The following is a 20,730-nucleotide window of genomic DNA, read 5'->3' as shown; positions in this document are numbered from 1 at the left end:
TCCTTTACAGTGAGCATGTTGAAGGGTTCTGTGTTTTATCCATACAATATGTCATTTGACATGCTGTTTTTACTGGCTGAGGTTGAGAAGTTGGTCAGGAGGCCCGGAAGCCTTTTGTGCGCAGCAACGTTCTTTCTATTGATTTATCTCAGTGATATTCGTAACATTCTGTTTTTGTGAATAAATAAAGTATTGTCCAGTTGATTTATGTTCACAAAAGCCAAAAAATGAAAGAGATAAAAAACATGGCCAAATGAGACATCTGGGGTAAGACCGCACGTCTCTGGGGAGAACTTGAGAAGGTCACATACCTCATCGTAGATCTCCTATGGCCTGGCCAACAGAGGTCTGGTCACCCGCAGTATCTAGTGGAACCTTTGTTCTCCTATCAAGCCATCGCTTTGGCCAGCCTCATCTCTGCCATACAAAAGACAGTCGAATCACTCTAGTGGAGCCTGCCATTTAAACTTTATCTATATTGTGCAAACCTCCAAAATTTAGCAGGACTTTTAATATGTTGGCTTAGATTACCTTTGTCAAATTAAAGTACAATCATGTCTCATCAGTCCATTCTCACCTTAGATTGAATACTGTTTGGTATAGATGTCCTTTCTGTGCCCAATTCAGCCAATACAATCATGTAGGTATGTTTTATAATGAAATATACTGTGCTCTTTGGGTGAAGATTTGAGGGAGAAGAAAAACTAAATAACGGATGTGTTATTATACATCCATGAAAGGGTAATATGACCATTGGATTAATGTTATTATCCTTACAGTTTGGACTTCATCCCAGGAATCCTGGTCTTGGCCTCTCCCAAACACAACGGCATGCTGTTGCCAGCCAGCTTTCAGTTAAAGTTCCTGTTCTTTTCATTTGCGAGATCTGTTATGGAAATTGATTGTGTTTTGTGGACCGAGTCTGTTATCACAGTGTTCACACAATAGATGGGGGCAGGGAGTACAGTAGTACCAATCTACAACCCATGCAAATGTCTCAGCTTTATGGTCTTACAACTGCCCTGTATAGCCTTAATCCTCTTGCTCCAAATGTGTTTGAACATGGGAATGCCTTGCTAAATCAATCCATGATTATAATGAAGGCTTTGACAAGAGCTTTGCATGTGAGTAATGGTAGACATACATACTGTTATTGGGCTTATATAAAAACATACTCTATGTTAGTATAAAAAATGATTTAAGGAATTTGTGTTGTCTTCAAGTAGGTGCTTAGATTGAATTAATTAACGCAAGTATGCAACTGAAGTCCTGTTTAAACTGGATTAGTTTTATTTAATCCAGTATGCAATGTTTGTAATTTTCACAGTTCTGGAGCTAATTATTTCCCATAATTGCCAAACCTGGTGCTCTCTCTTTAATAGTAGTCAAATCGACCTGACGATAATGTAATATTAAAACCCGGTAATAGACAACAACACCTTTTTTTGGTGAACAGGAGACAAGGATAACTTCTAAAATGAAGGTAAATTAAATATCTTGAAGTACTTGTAATTTTTGTCTTGTTGGGTGGCATTTGTTAAATTGAATGAGTCTACTTTGCTAGCTTAATGCTGTTTCATCTGACATTAACTGAAATTATTATTGTTTTGTTTGCTTGTTTGTTTGGGCGTATTTAATTTCAATCTTAATGAGGTTTCGATCCTATGGAGGGTATCTAGGGTAATTTATGGAAATTACACAGATACTTTATCCTGTATGAATATGCCACTCAAATCCCTTACAGTCACAAATAACATAAAGACACCTCCGAGCAAACCCAGCAACCAAAACAACTTGGATTTTGCTTTTATAGATGAAGGGAGATGTTTAACAGAGACTAAAAATCTTGGGAATTATGTTTGAAATATGCATGTTTTTTTAATATACTGGTGCACTTCTAGAATTTACAGTTTTACCATACTTAATTCATTTGAATAAGCTTGTTGTCAGGTGATGTAGCATGCCAAGAAATTAACATAGCCTGAAAATAGTGTAATGAAGCATACATGAAGTTTTTCACTACACAACTACACAGTGAGGTTTATAGAGAGTGACAGACGTGTTGACGGTGTGTTTATTCTGTCCCCTGGGCTTATGGCCTACTCCTGGATAAACAGTAGGCATGTGGAAAGAGAGCATCCTTCAGCAGCACCAAAGCATTGCCTTTTGTGATGAATGTGTGGGCACAGTCTTTGAATTGGTCAGCGAAGTAGCCACATGGCAACATCGATGGTTGACCTCTTAACACCCACATCTTGTCTGCGCACACACTGGTGTCAGCAGAACTGGAGAAATCTGCTAGGCTTTACCACAGGTCGCCAAGCCACACGTCACTGGTGGCATTGAGGTCCACGTTTGCCTAAACTTGCTTTAGCGTCACAGTATTGTCTTCCAACATGGTTCGTGGAGATGTGGCCTTTGTTTCCCCCACTGTCTAAGCAGTGGAGTGTCCAGTACGTCACCTAATAGCACAGAAAAACTGTGGAGACGTCTCTCAGAAACGTGTGCGTTAGTCAGAGTCTGGCGTATATGATGTGGAGCAAAGCTGGCATGTAGGCCATTGTGAAAGACATTCCTGAGAGGCCAGATTAGAGAGACACTAGAGAGCAGAGGCTGTGTTAGCTTTGGCTTGGTTGGCAATTATGTTGTGGCAGGTCGTAAGTTCAAATCCCACTTGGTTTGGATTCTTGTTAAATGTATTCAGTAACATGTACTTCTCTGTGTAAACAACGCATTCAAGATTAAAATGACAATTTAGACAACAGTAACATTTTTTTCAGAACTTTAGCTGAATACCACTGGTATAATAAGTTCTTCCTTCAACGTTTTAAGATTTGAAGGCATAAGCACTGTGTCAATCAGAAGAAGGCGTGACCTGCTGGGAACGAGGAGAGGCCTTGAAGACGTCATGGCTGTACTATCTTTGGGCAGGGACACTCGGGGACCACACCAACATCACAGACATACTTTGTGGCTGTGTCGTTAAGTCGGGACCATTGAAGTATTTTAGTTGCAGCTGGAGTCCCTGTAGTCCCCTGTGACCTGACGTACATTGCCCGGCAGCTCTCTGCTAGTCCTGGTGTCCTCTAACCACACACTCGCTTTGCAGTTAGATCACTAGAGCACTTAGAGAAAAGAGCCCTAGAAATAGTAACAGATGCAAGAAAGAAAAATGGAATTGGTGTACCAGCTGTCAAAATAAGCTTACAAAAAACAACAATAATAATGATCATTATAATACATTTGTCATAAAACAGGCCTTAAAATATGCTGTCAACATCTTATAGTATGTTAAAGACCATTTTGGTCTGGCTGTCTAAATCCAAAATGCTACTGGATGTCATTTTCAGTTTTAAAGCTACTCCCCATTTGGAAAAGAGTCCTATACCCTAGCTTAGAATAAAAACACAAAAGAAGACAAAAAATGACTTTTTCAATAAAATAAAAAACACTAAACTGCCAGTGTATTCAATGTATTTAATAACATACTTTCTTCACCCACCATGTATGTACACTCAATGACATTTTATCAGACCCACCTAACATATAGGAATATAGCACTTTTGTGTGTTTACAGTTACTGACTAGCTCCACTGCTGCTTTGAACAATTTCCCAGCCACGCTGTAACCCATTCATCAGTAGGAAGGGACCACCATAAGGCCCCTTCTAATCGTGGGTAGTGGTCCATTCTCAGCACAGTAGTTAGAAATAGTGGTGTTGCTGGAGATTTTACATATTTTACACTTACTGCCACCCCTACTTTGTAGCTTTTTGGTTCTGTATAGTACCAGAAATTGTCTTTTATGACATATAATGATAGTGAAACCCTTTTTGGTGCTACATAGAACCATAGTTTAAGAACCATACAATTTCTTTCAGCATTGGAGGAACCATTTAACCACGCAAAGAACCATTAATGCATTCAGATTCTTTGAGTGTGCACAGGTCTATGTATAACCCTATACATAAGGAACCCTTGAAGACCCCCTGTTTTTTAAATGATACTCTCTTAACAAGCTGTTTTTGTTTGCTGATTATTTTGTACCCAGGTGTTTAAAAACGCCAGCGTCTGAGACATTAATACCAGAGCGACACCCACCTTGGTGTAACTGCTGTGCTGAGAATGGTCCTTCTCCCAAATAGTGGTCAGTGGTGGTCCCTTTCAGTTGATAAACAGGGAGAGATGGTGGCTAACAAATTGTGAATAGCAACAGATGGATGAAGTCATTATTTGTATACCTACATTGCCGAAGATCACTTGAACAATTAGGATTAAAACTTGATGCTTTCTAATAGGAACTGGCTTAATTTAGATGAGAGACCACTACTTTCCTGTAGGACACATTTAGATCTCAATAGGAAACCATCAAATGCATCTGGAATCAGTCCCAGGACACCTGTTAAACAATCAGAATCCTTTACATTGCCTATCAACCCTTCATGAAAACCGAAGTACCATTACGGACTATTGGACACCGCCAGAAACCAACAGAAACTCTTAATGGTTGGTATGAGTTTTCAGCAGGGCAAGGTAGATCTGGTAAAATGGCCAGTGTAGAGACAAAGTAGGTGAACCTAACAAACTGGCGGCTCCGTGGGGACCTTTGTGGGAATGATGTCCAGCGGCATTTTGCTTCGTAACAGCAAAGTCTGTACACGCGCTTTTCCCGATCTAAAAAAATCTCTGTACAACAGTTACAGTCACTGTGCGTGTTTTTCAGAGAAGCGTGAAGCTTTTTTCCTCCAAACGTACTCCGAACTTAGTCCCGCCTTCCTTCGCAAGGATTGGCTAGTATTTCATACACACAAACAAGCTCGCATATACAGCCAATCCTAGTGCAGGAAGGCGGAGTCTGTCGGAATACGGGTAGGAAAAAAAATAAAAATAAATGACATAAAGTGGGTGGGCGCAGCTCCCTTATCCTTTACTATAAAAGTAATGGAGCGAGTGGTTCACACTTATCCGAGGAGATATGCCGCTGCGGACAGCGATGAAAGTACACATGGTAAGAAAATCAAGAAACTTTAACTCTCTTTGAGGGTCGAGCAGATTCTTTAACGTTAGCCTCCCTGTCTGTCTCTCGCACTGAGCCAGCGTTATTTTATTTATTTATTTTTTCATATTTGAGTGTGCCGGCACGTGAAGGCCGTTGCGAAGTGGCAGTTAAATCTAACGGGTTTCTAACGGTTTAACTCAGCTGTGTAACTGCAGTGAAATCTGTACGGGTTTAAATGCTTTACTCCGCGAGGAGCTGTTCACTGCTTATGCAGGTTAAACACCGAGACAAAGCTGTTTAAGAAACCATCATTTTCCTCTTATAGCGAGAATGTTTTGTTGAACGTCTGAGACAAGAGTGCTAACAGCGTGTCAGTGGTGCTTAGTAAGAATGAGCTTCACTGCTCTGTGAGGTGGAAAAAGACTCATTGTAAATTAGCTGAGCAAGCTAAGTTAGTTCTCTATCCACCTGTGACTTATAAGCTTTTCCCAACGAGCTTTTACGGTTTTTTATTACATTTTTTTTCCACAGTTAAACAGTTAGAAGGCTAAACTAGACGAACATGTGTTATGTCATATCGTCCTCTAAGTTAGCTGAAAAAATATACTGCACTGCTCTCCTCTGCTGTCATATTATACTTCTCCAACGTGTTTACTCCAGTAGTAGGCAAATTTTAGACAAAAAATGTATTTATGCCCTGTGGGTTAATATTTTTTTGTGTGTTATTGTACATAATACCATCTAATGACCCTAAATCTATTAATAATAACGTTTCATCTTTATTCTGGTCCGTTTTTAGGATTAAAAATGATCTCTCATGCACATTTTGTAGCTGACTGTTAATATTATAGTTGAAGTTAAATCAGTCTGTTGTCTGTGATCTACTGATTTAGTCTATGGAGTGATTTAGCACTCACAGATTAAACCTAGTCCTAACCTAAGATGGACTTTTGATGGGAATTCTGCACTGCCTGCGCAGTTTCAATACAAGAATAGAAAAGACTGCACTGGGTTGGAAACCCCCTCTTGGGGATAACATGGAGTGGCATGATGAAACATTGATCATTTTTATGATATGGATTGATAATATGGAGCAGTTATGACAACACTTTCAGTGGTTTCGGTGTACACACATAGTGATTGCTTTCGTGACTGTGGCACTTATTTCATGTGTTTTGCATGTTGGCCGTACATGGTCCTGCAGTGTGATTTGCATGTATCCTTGTTTCGATGTGTATCAGATAACAGAAATAATCCAGGTCCACTAGGACCTGTGAACATGGCCTCTCCATATGGGGCCTTTATGTGGAACTTTTAGTCTGCTTTAGGCCATGTGAGTCCCTGTGGAGAGACCATGAGGATTTGGAGATGTGTTGGGGTGGAATGTGACAGCAGAAGTGTTAGCTAGTTGTGATAAGGAGCAGGTGAAAAATAAACTCTCTCTCTGTCTTACTACATTTACCTGTTTATCTCTTTCTGTTCATCCTACCTTTAACTGTCTCTCTCTCTGTCAGTCAGTCCCTCTCTATCTGTCTCTCTCTGTCTCCCTACCTTTATCTGTCTCTCTCTCTCTCTGTCTCCCTACCTTTACCTCTCTACCTCTCTCTCTCTCTGCCTTTATCTGTCTATCTCTCTCTGCCTGCCTGCCTGTATCTGGATTTATTTTTCTGTCTGTCTGTCTGTCTGTCTGTCTGACTGTCTCTCTCCCTCTCTCTCTCTCTACCTTCACCTGTTTATCTCTCTGTCTGTCTGTCTCTCTACTTTGACCTATTTCTCTGTCTGTCAGTCTCTCGCTCTCTCTGTCTTCCTACCTTTATCTGTCTATCTCTCTCTGTCTGTTTACCCTTACTTATTTCTTCCTGTCAATTTGTCTCTTGTCTCTATTTCTGTCTCCCTCTCCCTATATCTACCTGTCTCTCTGTCTCTGTCTGTCAGCTGTCAGTCTCTCTCTCTCTCTCTCTCTCTCTCTCTCTCTCTCTCTCACTGTCTCTCTCTCCCTGTCTTTATCTATATCTCACTGTCTGTCACTCTGTCTCTCCTTTACCTGTCATTGTATGGATTTCAGTCTCTCTCTCTGTCAATCTCTCTCTCTCTCTCTCTCTCTCTCTCTCTCTCTCTCTCTCTCTCTCTCTTGCTCTCTGTCTCTCTTTTTTTGTGTCTCCTTATCTCTTTCTGTTTTCTCTTACTGTTTCCCTCATTCTATGTGGTCTGTGTTTGTCTTTCTCTCTCTCTCTCTCTCTCTCTCTCTCTCTCTCTCTCTCTCTCTCTCTCTCTCTCTCTCTCAACCCCCTACCCCACCCTCCACAACACTGTTATACCTATCTGTCTTGACAAAGAATAAAAGGTAGCCCCACTAAATTAACATCTTTTTTTTAATACAGTGATTAGGGTGACATTAAACAAGATATGAGCCTACAACGTTTATTCAAATAGGAACAAATAATCATGAAAGGAAGTACAGAGCAAGAAGTTCCTCTTTTGGATCAGAACTGGTAGTATGGTCTCTGAAGGTCATTGTTGTCTTTTTGAAGTGCCACTTGTATGATAGCCTGCCAGATGACAAACGGCTGAGAGTTGCTAACGTTCTTGTTTTTAAGTTATGCAGACAAAATATCAGATTGTCTACAAAGACCACAGATAAAGATAAGAGCAAACAGTATGTGTAATAATAAAAATATTACACCCACTCCCCTGTTTACTGCTTTAAGCCATTACCAGAGCTGAACTGTTAACAATTTATGAGTCAAAGTTTACAGCTTTATAAGTAGGTGGATATGCAGTGCAGAGTAAAAATGAAGACAGTGTAGAAATTTAAAACAGTAACGTGACAAATAACTTATGTATAACATTTTGAATTACTGTATTTTTTCTTTTTCTTCTTCATATTTCAGATTTCTTAAATGTCACATGGATATAATCAACAAGTGGAAGTTTTTTGCGAGGGTTTGTTTAAGGGCTAGTGTTGATGTCCTCAGAATTATTCTTGAAAGATTAATGTTTGGTCATAGGTTCAAAACTAAAATACAGTGTGCCCACGGTACAGTGTACAGTGTGCCTTGGAGAAACTCTTTAATCAGGAAATCAGTCTAGATAATTGGACTGATTGATTGTGCCTGTAACTTGTTTGTTTCCATTTTCATGTTGTGGTGTCTCCTCTTACTTAGAATGGATCAAACATGGCAGCTGATGTCATGGTAGGGTTGTTGATAGCTTGTTAACTTGTGTAATCCTGCCTCTGGTTCTGTGGCTTGTGTATATGAAAGTGAGCATTTTTTAATCTTCTCTCATCTGTGTGTCGTGTGTGAGGTTGATGACTTTGTGATGGGCATGTTGGGGAGCCACATGCTCGTTTGATGCCAGGCCTCCCAAGCAGTAAGCGAAGCTTCTGCAGGGGCCAAAATGAGGGAGCTTTGCTGCCAGAGTTCGGCGCTGATGTAGGTCTGCATGAGGTCATTCAAAGGACCTTGTGAATGCTTTGCGTCCTATTATACCACCTGAGGAGTATCTTACACTATTGTTCTTTCCAGTTCAACAGGGCCTTACTCAGAGGAAAAGGCTGTGACAGCTTTCCAGTGCTGTAGGATTTTTTGGAAGAGGAATGACAGTCTGCAAACTCCAAATTATTAGATTCTATAAGGCAAGAGAAGGGAGATATGCCGTACTGGTTCTCAGGGTCAATGGTCTGGGTCATCGCCTTGCATTACTTTTGGCTCATGCAGCATGAGATCTGAACCTCCTCTCTGAACATGACTCTGTTTCACGGTTCCCCAGTTGCAGTCTTAAAACTGAGGAGCTTTGCTGTGGAACAGCGTGCTGAGTCTGGCTGAGTTAAAAGCTACATACCTTGAAATCAGATGTTTGAATCTGAAGTTGGCTATAGGCCATAAGACTCATCTTTTGTGAGGTTCCTTCAGATCATTCAAATGGTGTAATTATAGTCGTCAGAAGTCCTATACTAGCGTGTAATTTTGGTTTACAATTCTGTACCCTACGTCGTCAAATGGCAGCCTTCATCACAGCAGCGAAAGGCTAAAAGTTCATTGGCTTTTCCACTGTTTGATTGCCATACGTGTGGCATTCCCCCATGCTAAAAAATGAGCTTGAGGACTTAATGATTTCCTCGCTGAGCCCCACCACCTGCTGTGGAGAACACAATGTTTGGTCTGGAGACACCGCAGAGCGAGGTTTATGGCTAGCTCGCCTGCTCTCCCCTTCTTGTGGGTCTTGCTCATTTGAACTGAAGCCAAGCGCAGTCGCACTACGGCCATAGCAGGATCTGCCGCATATTGTTGTTCATGGCAGATGGGTGACGGGGAAGTCCGCAGTGTAAAATTGCTCAGTGATGATGCTGCGCTCAGGACATCTGGACCACATACGGTCTTAATCGTTTGTCTTCTGGTTCTCTGGCAATATCGGATAATAGCCTGCCCCAACATGCACAACCCCAACACACACACACACACACACACACACACGCACACACACATAAATCCAAATGTATCTTGTTGATTCTGAACATGATACAACATACAGAACGTGCATACAAACCTCTTATTTCCATTGTCTTCTCCCTTTCTGTAGCTTTTCGTCATGTCCTTCATGTCCTTTGCCTGGGCCTACCATGAGACGCCCAAGTACTTGCATCGTGATCCCATCACCTCTGAGATGCTGCTGTGTGACCAGTGCCCACCGGGCACAGCTGTGGAGCACCACTGCACTTCCAGCAAGCCCACCATCTGCTCCCCCTGCCCTGAGAGGCGCTTCGCAGAGCAGTGGCACTGGGGAGACAGCTGCCAGCACTGTACTTCAGTCTGCAAGGAGAGACAGCTTGTCCGGAGGGAGTGCAACAGTACACACGATCGTATTTGTGAATGCATAGCTGGCTACCACCTGGTGGTGGAATTCTGCGTCCCACACACTGCCTGTCCGCCAGGCTCAGGTGTCTCCGTGCTGGGTAAGAACTTTTTTTGACAGCGATCCCGTATTATTCTTTGCTATAAAATATTCTAAAAGAAACATGTCCGTCTCCTGGCCAAGTCCAGCTCTTTCAGTGCTTTCTCATAGTTCATGTTCAAAAGCTTTACCTGCTGGTCTTGCGCAGTGTAAGAGTGCTTCTCTGCTTCCCAAAATCAGTTCACTTCGTCTCATTTCCCGCTCCATTCTAGAAACAGCCTGGAGGCCTAGACCTCAAAACAGCCTTCACAGTCAGTCATCTTGTGAGCAGAGCCTGAGGTTGGATATACTCTCGCCTTGCTGACTCCCATTTTCCACCTTTAATAACCTGTGTCAGCATTAAGAAAACGAAGGGGGGAGTGTATCTTCTGTAACAATCTGCAAATGTCTCTCCTTTGTTTTGCCTGGCAGGCGGTGAGTCGCTTGGCGGTGCATTTGTGTTTGCTTGGGCCAATGTTAATCAGAGTATTTGTTGTTTCAACGGATGCAGTTGCGATAGAAGGACAGCAGGTAAAAGTAAGCCCATGCTCCCCTGGCAACAGCTTCACCTCTGAGTGACATGTCTGTTCATTAGATAGAGCAGCATGGGCCACTGTTAACGTATTGGCTTCCCCACGTACATCCATGACTTCCTTTTAAATCTTTGTACACTGTTGGAGATTCTACTAATCAGGGTCTTCCTTATCTTTCTGTCTTTGTGCTTCAAATCTCTAGTTTAAGGAGTCTGCACCCTAGGGAACAGATTTCTCTGGCCAAACAAACACTCTGTCTGTCTGAAGAAGAATGATTTATTGCAAAAAGGAGTGATGTGAGCTAGGATTATCATGCATAATTGGAAGTGGAACAGTTTCCTTAGACTTGGACAATATATGGTTTGCACATCACAGACAGTGTTGTCTCTTTTTTGCTTATTGTCAGAACTTGGTTTTACACTGGAGTTTGTTGTGGCAAAGAAATTTTGTTCCATAAGATGGCGACAGAGATCTTTTGAATGCAGAACTGTTCAGCAAATAAGGAACGGTTTCTAATTTCTGTGCGTGTCTTTGCTTTGACTTACTACACACCTTGTAAAGCACAAGCACTTAAATAGATTTCATTCACGTTTATCATACAGTGACACTGTATATTAAGGGGTCATCATTATCAGATATAGAGCTGGTCAGTGTGATTCAGAGTTTTGTTTTACTTTTTTGGTAATTTACCAGGAGCCCTAACACCTTCAAAGGGACCCTGACACATTCAGCTAGGAACTCAGGACCTGTTACATATATCCTGTATTATTATATCCTATATTAAATGGCCAGGGCCTACTGACAGGCCCAAAGTTTTATTGCACACTTCTATAACCGAAGAATAGCTTGGCCAGTTTGCATTGAAGTCCCTGTAGTTAGTGAGTGATAAGCCTTAGTATGTAGTAAGCCTGCGATTTTAAGTGGTTAACATCTATTTTGAGCTTCTGTTAAAATCTGTATCCTCTACTTATTCACATTTTCACGTAAGCATGAGAAGAGCTAAAGGTATTCCAAAGTGGTAAAAATGAAGAAATAAATAATGAATTAATGTAGTATTTATATTATAGCTGCTTCGCTGCCTTTTAAAAGAAAGTTGTTTCTTTCTGTGTTGCACCTCAGACCTTTTTTGCATTAGCAGAGACAGGTGTTAAACACCCACTGTTTCTTTCCCAGAAACATTTTAACATATGTGAGTCATGGTGAGGAGTCTGACTAAACATGGGAGATGCCCGTTTCGTCTTTTATTTAGTTAAAAAGAGGAACTTGTGTGCTGTGTCCACCTGCTGCTCCTGAACGGTTGAGATAACTCACGCTGCAGATATTTGCATTTTAGACCCCAGATTGTCAGTAATGGACTAGAAGTTTCCCTAGCAGATCGATTTAGCCTTTGATGTTTTGGATTAAAAGCAATAACCATATACATTGTCTCTTAAACAAAGCCCTTATAAAAAATAAAACAGTGCAGCTAAATGCTTAGGCATTCTTTTATGCTTTTTTATGCATGTGTTTATTTTGTAGGCACGCCTGACAGTGACACTGTGTGTGAGAAGTGTCCCCAGGGCTTTTTCTCCAGTGTGGACTCAGCCACAGAGCCCTGCCAGCCTCACCGGGGGTGCTCCCAGCTGGGCCTGAAGACCCTAAGGCAGGGTACAGCCACCCAGGATGCGATATGCGAGAGTGAGCACACTTTCGACTGCTCCCGTCAGCTTGCAGAGTGCAACAATGGTGAGCACAGCCATGGCCTTGACATATACTTATACTGTTTGAATAGGGGCTGTCATTTGTTAGTGGTTAAGGTGTAAGTGCAGGGTCCTAATTGAAAGCATAATGTTAACACAGTGCTTAGTATTATGTTAACATAATGTCGGCTGACCACATGGAGCAGACTTACATTCTCTTTGACACTTATTGCTGCCTGACAGATATATGACTTCAGATTAGGTGCGTTCTTTCATTTCTCGGAGGCCAATTTATAAAGTCGGGTGCCCGGATATACAAGCCGGGTGGCCTCACTTTCCTAGACTAGACAAAGAGTCTCTCTCATCTTAACATCACTGTGGATTTGTTTATCTTCAGAAAATGTATATCAGGCAAACTGATACACTAGTAGCCTAATTTCATAAATCATTATTCCTTTCAGATGTTTCTTTTGTGTTCTTTAGACATGTCATGCTTCCTTTACAAAACTGCCCACTGTCATTTAGTTTCAGACCAATTCTCCATCCCAGTTAATTGACCATTTGGTCAATTTGATAACACATTAGCATACATTTTGCATTTAACACATCAATAGCTAATCATGTGGCTACAAATCATGCGAATTCAAAATCTGTGGCAGCTGAGGAGTAAAATGTTATGTCTTTTTTAAAAAAAATTGTTCTAATGTTCTAATACAATTTGTGAGAAATGTTCTGTTTCTTTTTTTAGATATATGTATTTATTCAAAAATGTACTTTATACATGAATTTACTTAAAAGTATATATATTGACTATACAAGACTGTCAGTTAATGATGACAAGTATTCAAGTTTATTTAGCACTTGCATTTGGGTTTTGCTGGTGCCATGAGGAATCGATTATAGAGTGATGTCATATCCTTGACAATTTAAGAAGGAAGCTGAGTCAGAGGACAGGATCGTTTCAAGGATATTCTTCATCCTGGGAGGATGTCAAAGTTTATCTTTCCATTTTATGCTCAGCTCCTTCTCGGCTATTCAGTCTGAGATTCTTTACTTTACAGTTATGCAGTCTTAGCTTTTTCCAGATTATATGCTGAGATTTGCAAATTGGGTATTTTCATTTTAACAGTTTATGAAACCACACTGTCCAAAAGAAATTTGATTTTGCATGGAATGTCTTCCCTGGAAGTACACAGTCAAATTTGCTGTGTTATCACTATGCCTCAAATTACTACTTATAGTTACTACTAGTGTCACAATAATAATTTCTTGGTTTGTGTTGACTTACAAAAACAAAAATAGATTGCATATTTTAACTTAAAATGAAGAACTTGGAAAACTGACAGGAGGGGCTGGTTTTCAAGACCAGCTTCATATTCTCAGAATCCCAGTCCAAATGCCCAACACCACCCCTCCCAGTTTAGTTTTTGCTGATTCTCACTGTGCTAAGTGACAGGGCACAGGGAGGGCCATCCTACCCACTCAGAGAGAGTACAGTGCTCTGAAAAAGTATTTGCCCCTCACCTTATTTTTTCTATTTTTGCAAATTTGTCACATTTAAATGTTTCAGATCATCTGACTAATTTTAATATGAGATAAAGACAACAATAAACAAAAATGCAGCTTTTAAGTAATCATTACATTTATTGAAGATAAAGATTTATCCAAAACCTGTATCACTCATGTGAAAAAGTAATCGCTCCCTAAAGCTAGTAACTGGTTGCACCCCCCTCGCGTTTGCGCTAATTTGCGATGAGTCTTTAACATCACTGTGGAGGAATTTTGGCCCACTCTTCTTTACAGAATTGTGTTAATTTGGCTATGTTGGAGGGTTTTCAAGCATGAACTGTTCATTTAAGGTCTTTCCACAGCATCTCAATGGCATTTAAGTCAGGACTTCAACTCAGCTACTCCAAAACCTTCCTTTTCAGAGGCCATTCAGAGGTAGACTTGATTGTGTGCTTGAGATCATTGTCCTGCTGCATAACCCAACCGTGCTTGAGCTTTAGGTTACAAAGTGACAGACAGACACTCTCCTTCAGGATTTTCTGAAAGAGAGCAGAGTTTATGGTTCCATCAGTTATGACTCATTGCCCAGGTCCTGCAGAAGCAAAGCAGCCCCAGATCATCACACTACCACCACCATGTTTGGTTGTTGGTTTGTTGTTCTTATGGTGGAATGCGGTGTTAGCTTTACGCTAGATATAGTATGTCTCATGTCTTCCAAAACGTTCCACCTTTGACTCATCAGTCCACAAAATATTATCCCAAAAGTCTTGGGGGTTATCTAGATGTGTTTTGGCAATTGTGAGATGAGCCTGTGTCCTGTTTGGTCAGCAGTGGTTTGCACCTTGCAACTCTCCCATGGATGCCATTTTTGTCCAGTGTCTTTCTTATTGGGGAATCTTGTATGTTAGCCTTAACTGAGGCAAGTGAGGCCTGCAGTTATTTAGATGTTCTTTTGAGTTCTTTAGTGACTTCTGTGAGTCGTGGATGCACTCTTGGTGAAATTTTGGTAGGCCGGCCACTCCTGGAAAAGTTCAACACTGTTCCCAGTTTTCTCTATATGTGGATAATGGCTCTCACTGTGGTTCGCTGGAGTCCCAGAGCCTTAGCAATGGCTTTGTAAACCTTTCCAGACTGGTACACTTGAGTGACTTTGTTTTGCATCTGTCTTTAAATCACTTTAGAACATGGCATCATGCTACTTTTTGAGACCTTCTAGCCTGCTTCACATGGCCAGACACATTCTATTTAAGTGGTGTTTAGATTCAACAGGTCTGTCAGTAGTCATGCCTGGGTATCCCACATTTTGAAATCTTATGATGTCATGCCAGCAAATGTTCTGCCAAGCTAGTCACATCATACTTTTGACTTTTGAGTATAGCTGGTAATGGAATTCTTAGGTTCATGTTTCACTTGTCTGTTGTGTGCTCTTGAACCTCCGCCCCCCTCTTTTTCCTGTCCTTTCAATCTCTCTCCATTTCGTAATCCTACACTCCTTCTTGATTCTTTCTGTCCCTCCACCCAGACATCACCCTGTGTGAGGAGGTCATATTCCAGTTCATGTCGTCTCCACCACTAGCTTCTGTACCAGTAGAGCGCTTGCTGGAGAGCCTGCCCGGACGTAAGGTGGAATGGAAGAGTGTGGAACGGCTGAAGAAGAACTGCAGCCCCCACCAGCAGGCCTTGCATCTGCTGCGTCTATGGCGGGAGAAGAATAAAGACCAAGACAAACTGTACAGCATCATCCAAGGTTAGAGGATCTGGCTGCCAGGGACTTCTCCCAGGCCTTTGTGCCTAATCTAGTAAAGCATGTTGCATACGTGAGAATGTATTTTTCTGACAGGGACATAGACTGGGCATTGGTCGACTCAGGTTCTTATCATCGTCCAATCATTGCAGTGACTTAAACTGCATATGTGCGTGTTTTGAAATAGACTTCATATTAAAACAAGACAACAAAATATTGATGAAAAAAGAAGTAATCGTTATTTGAGACATATCCTAGTGAGCGGATAACTCCGTCACACTGCTCGTGAATGTCAGACAGTGTGAATTCTGAAAAATGCCGGTTATTTTCCTAAGTAATTAGGGGTTACTTGCTTTTTTGTAACTTAGGATGACAAATTTGCATTTCCTTTTCCTTGCCTTAAATTTGGTGTAGCAGCTCATTTGCATACTTGTGAAAGTGCTCTAGGACAGCTTATGCTTCACAGAACAGTGCACATGGACAGTTTTTGGCCAGCTGAAGTTTCCGCTGTGACTCACTTCTGATAACCTCACGATAGACCTCAGATAGCCCCGAGATATTCTCAGTTAAAACAGATTCATTCAGATGTTCCATTAGGGCCTTTTCCCCAGAGGAAAACGTCATTAATCAAATGTTGCTCTTTGATGGCTCAGTATACTTGATTGTGACTCTTCTAAAATTCTTTAGGAGATATAGTCGGAGAAAGAGGCATGACATACAGGAGAGGTAAAGGTGAGATGAGAGTTTAGTTTGCCAGTTCATAGTATTCCAAAGCAGTCACACAATTGCGCTGCCACCATTTTGATAGGCAGCTTGTTCACTAGGGAGTGCGGTGGCAGTCTGTTATGAGATAACAAAGCCATAGCTGATCCAGTAAAGGTTTTGGAACATTCAGTTTTTAAAGCAAATTAACTGAAATATTTGAGTGTTCTATATTAAGTGATATTTGATTTGTTGCTGTAGCGATAGCAAATGAAAGTTAAAATCTAAACAGCTGAGATTTCATGCCGTGTTATTATTTTCGTGCCCCAAACCACATACTAGCGCCCTAAACAGTATGCAAAAAAATAGCACATATACAGTTAAAAGAAAAAGCGCATATACTGTTCAAAGTGCACTCATTAGTGTAGTAGGTAAAGTATAGAAGTGTGTGGTTTGGGACGCGCCAGCCTGTGAGATGCATTCCATAGTCCAGCAGCTCCAGTGGTTATTAAAGCTCTGCTCTCATGTAAAGTTAGCTTCTTATTCACCAGATCTTATTTGAATCATCTATCCCACCTTAAATGGTGCAGCAGTTACATTGAGGTGCCTTAAACAAAGAACGAATTTCAAACAAGAAGCTGGCAAATAAGAAGCCAACATCAGCTTACATCAATAAATGCATTAATTTACCTCAATAAATGTATCTTTAATCAGGAAATACCTTAAACATTAATTTGGAAATGTTTCATTAGCAGCTAACGAGCACCACAGCAGAGCTATAATAGCCACTGCAACTCCTTGACTGTTGAACGTGTCTCACTGGCTGTTCTAATGCCGCATCCCAAACCACACACTTCTGTACTTTACCTACTACTCTATTGAGTGCACCGTATATGTGCTATTTTTTCTAAGTGTGTGTATATATAAAGAAGAATGTTAGGATCTCGGCAAATCTGAGCACAATGTGTCACTTGCTGAGATCTCCACTGAAACTAATGAGGAGAAACATGCAAGATTACTGGGTCTTTTGTTTAGAGCAAACGTCTGAGAAGCAGAAGACTTCAGCAAAAGTCTCCTTTTTCTTTCCATCTGATCTCATTAAAGTCTAGGACGAACTACAGAGATTTATTTTTGATTTTTTTCCTCTGGGACGTCTTCAGAATCATTCAGGGTAATGCTGTTTTATTTCAGCTTAACAAAGTTGATTGAATTTTAGAAATTTTAAACGATGGGGTATTGCATGCAAACTGTCTTTTATACATGGTTTTGGATAGCATTATATAGGCTGTGTGTGTACTGATTTAAAATAAACAGCCATAAAACCTGAGGGTCATATTTAATTTCAGTCTTGAAGCATTAGTGAAAACAGCTAAACTAAAAAGATGTTTGAATTGAGGCATGATATATACAAGAAATAAATAAGAATAGTTTGAGTGGGAAAGAAACCTCAGAACCCAGAGCCAGTTTAAAAAGTCATTAAAGGTAGTCATGAAGGATGTACAAACATCCTCCCACGAAAGATTTTGTAACAGTCTGGAATCCCAAGAAAGGCTTTTTTTGGAAAGGGGATGTGGCAGAGAGACATTTATGCAACATAAAAAAAGCATTTTATGAAAAGGTCAAGTTAAGTTTGCCAAATGCTGTTTAAGCATTTATGGTTCATTAAGTACTGAAGCTACACTCAATCTAAGTACATCAATTAAAAGATGGGTGAAGTTGGAAAGCTTGTTCACGTGCTCATTTTTACTACAGTTTATGATTTATAAATAACATATTTTTAAAACGTACATTCATTTTATAAATCTTTTGCATGCAAATGCTAAGAACTATTCTTAAGAGTGCATTTCTCATGAAATTCAGGTATGTTTTATAAATAAGGCAAAAAGATGGTCGCCGCTTTAAAAGTTACAGGCTTTACATCAATGTTTACAAGAAGATGGCTGTTATGTCATGGCGAGACAGCAAAGCACTGTTCTGTCTTCGGTGCGTTTACACCTGTGTTTTTTGGGGATAATCTCTATGCAGATATAATCCTGATGCTCAAGGCGCATTAAACAACCAGGTGTAAAGGGGGTCTTAGTAAGCTGAACGTCAAATTCAGGTCCACTGTAGCCGCATATAGTCGCATCAAGGCACATTTTGCACTGTACCTGCACTCGTATGTACATCTGGACCTATATCTGCTATAATAATAGAGTTTACTAGTGGGCTGCAGGTTTTCTCTTGGCTTAACTGAATGAGGGTCACTTCTGTCCGTAGCTCACCCCTCTGCTATATTCTGCTCCAGGTGTGAGCCACTGTGAAAGGAAGGTGTCTCGCTGCACTAGCCTGAAGAACGTGACACTGGGAGACCTGCTGGAGCTCATGGACAGCCTCCCTGGAGAGAAGGTGAGCGAGGAGGCTGTGCAGGCATTGGCTCTCTCTTGCCCTTCACACCGCTACATTGTGCAGCTGCTTCACCTGTGGAAGAGCCAGAATGGTGGTCAGGACCTGGTCAAGGCTCTGTCCCACAGCCTGCGCAAGCTGCGCCCACGTGGAGCCCCACGGCCCCTGCTGCGGTCTCTGAAACGGATCATCCGTGTCATCAGCACCTCGTCCGTGCACCGCGTGTATGAAAAAATGATTGTCAACATGCTCCAGGACAGTTCATGCTTCAAATCCAAACCCTACAATGACTAATATCCTGGAAGCGTAGGAAGGACGGCTGAGGTGAAGAATTATTTAATTGCAGAAAGAGGTGTATATAATTTCACTTTTGGATAAAAAGTGGGACAGAAGGGGTGAGTGGGGTTCCGTTTTGGTGTTTTCAGTAGAGGCAATAAGGGACAAAAATATTTTTGTGGCCTGCTTTTCTCATCTCTTGTTGGACTGCTTTTACTAAAGCTCTAAACAAAAGAATGTCGGATATGAATGTACAGTACAATGGAGTGCAATTGTGTTTTATTTAAGTAATGGTGTGTTTAAGGTTTATGTTTATCCAAATTTGCTCTAAACATTTTTCTATTTATCAATTTGTCAGAAAACTGGAATCTGAAGCTACATTTCATATTTGAAAGCAAATTTTATTTGTTTATTTTATTTTATTTTTGTGGCTTTTTTACATTAACAGTTTTATTTTATATGAATAGTTTACTTCATAATAAGGTGGCAGTGACAAGCAACATGTTGAACTAGATGTGCACTGTAAACATGTGGCTAAATATAAAGATCGTATTAGTGCCATACGTATGTCAAGATACACAAGGTAAATATTTCCACAGCCTAACTTAAATATACAGTTCTGTGTCAAAGCTGTCTTCATGTTTTTTATATTGCATGTTGGGCTGCATATTACATACTATTTTCTTTATTCATAATGGGATTAAATTTCCTCTGATGCTATTTTTGCTCACAGTTAAGTTGGGAATTTGCTCGTATTTCAGAGAACTGGGGAACTCCCTGACACTCCTCTTTGCAGCCTTTGTCCTGCGTTTCTTTCTTCGCTGTATGTTTTGAGTGTACTTTTGAAATCCCTTTGTGTAAATATTTAACTATATATTTTTTGCATTGAAAATTTTGTATGAATCAATTCTCTGTGTGCACACCTTTCCTGTCTCAAAGGTACATCATTTTGAATGTCACATGGTGCTAGCCACTGGAAGAAGGAACTTCTTTCTACTTTCGCTTACGTGCTGTTCAAACCAGCATGTCCTAATATGACTGAAAGTGGCTCCATGTGACTGTTTGAAAAGGGAACATCCTTCTCACCCGGTCATATGCTAGTAGATGTAGCTCTTTGCTATCCATCTGAAACCAGGCTTCCTCGCATCATGACCAAGAGTGATATTTAGAAAGAGGAAGCTGGTTTGGGAATTGGGACCGATGGGTTACTTCCACTGGAAGAGCCAGGATTAGTGACTGGCTGACTCATGCTTCGGCTTGTAAAGCAGAAGTGTGAGTGCGCTGACTCACCACCTGTGTAAAAGACTAGTTTCTGTTTTAAGGCGGTTCAAGCAGAGGCTGGGATTCAAAGTGAGTAATTCATGGAATGATTTGTTGTTTTAAATCACAAAAAGCCCACAAGGGTCAGCTGGGAGACAGACTCTGTAGGAGATCCCCCACGCTGGGTTGACGCAGCACAGACGACCGTTTGCTGTCGGAACAGGGAGGTTTGAAGTTTTTTTGAAGCTCAAAGCTGGTTGTGACTAGAAATTTTTCTAGTAGTTAAACTACACAATGTGAGGTGGTTATCTGAGCTGTGGGTTTTCTTCCATGAGAAAGCTCAAACCTACTGTGCCAGTTTTCTTGAATCCTAACATTTAGATGCCCTGACCGCACTTTTCCACACCTTGAAAGCCACGAAAATGTGTCCAGCTCACTCTCTGATTCCCTTTTCCCAGGACCAGCGCAGAGTTTACTGAATGTCTCCTCCCTGTGTGCTCTTTTTAAGTAACCGTAAACAGGAACGTATTGTCTAGCAGAATTTTCCCACTATAATTTTAGTCATTAGGTGAGTCTCACGTGCTGGACATAATGACAGGTCTTTGCGTTCACGCGTGCTCTCTCTGTGCACCTTAGGTAAATATTGCTTCAGCCCTGGTTCTACTTGTTGGCTTCCGCACAGCCTCCATGCCTGGATTTTTGTTTGCTGTTG

At 40.9% G+C, this 20,730-nt stretch overlaps 1 protein-coding gene across 1 annotated transcript; it reads left to right on the top strand.

Moving 5' to 3' along the window:
• The first annotated feature begins 4,899 nt into the window (after positions 1–4,899).
• LOC118821755 (tumor necrosis factor receptor superfamily member 11B-like) lies at positions 4,900–20,330 on the top strand. Its single transcript, XM_036590487.1, has 5 exons — positions 4,900–5,007; positions 9,580–9,952; positions 11,982–12,188; positions 15,174–15,398; positions 18,385–20,330. Exons 1-5 carry the CDS (start codon positions 4,975–4,977, stop codon positions 18,774–18,776), a joined length of 1,230 nt encoding a protein of 409 aa, XP_036446380.1. The 5' UTR covers positions 4,900–4,974; the 3' UTR covers positions 18,777–20,330.
• The last annotated feature ends 400 nt before the right edge of the window (positions 20,331–20,730 follow it).

The sequence above is a fragment of the Colossoma macropomum genome, unplaced genomic scaffold (assembly GCF_904425465.1).
Source record: "Colossoma macropomum unplaced genomic scaffold, Colossoma_macropomum, whole genome shotgun sequence".
NCBI classification, from domain to species: domain Eukaryota; kingdom Metazoa; phylum Chordata; class Actinopteri; order Characiformes; family Serrasalmidae; genus Colossoma; species Colossoma macropomum.
Note: the sequence above shows the minus strand (reverse complement) of the source record. Positions and strands in the feature narration are given on the sequence as shown.

Bases quoted from the DNA above. Each gene is read 5' to 3' on its own strand.
- LOC118821755 (XM_036590487.1), top strand. From the start codon at position 4,975: ATGCCGCTGCGGACAGCGATGAAAGTACACATG. The intron at 5,008-9,579 runs GTAAGAAAATCA...CCCTTTCTGTAG, and splicing joins CAGCGATGAAAGTACACATG to CTTTTCGTCATGTCCTTCAT. The intron at 15,399-18,384 runs GTTAGAGGATCT...ATTCTGCTCCAG, and splicing joins ACTGTACAGCATCATCCAAG to GTGTGAGCCACTGTGAAAGG.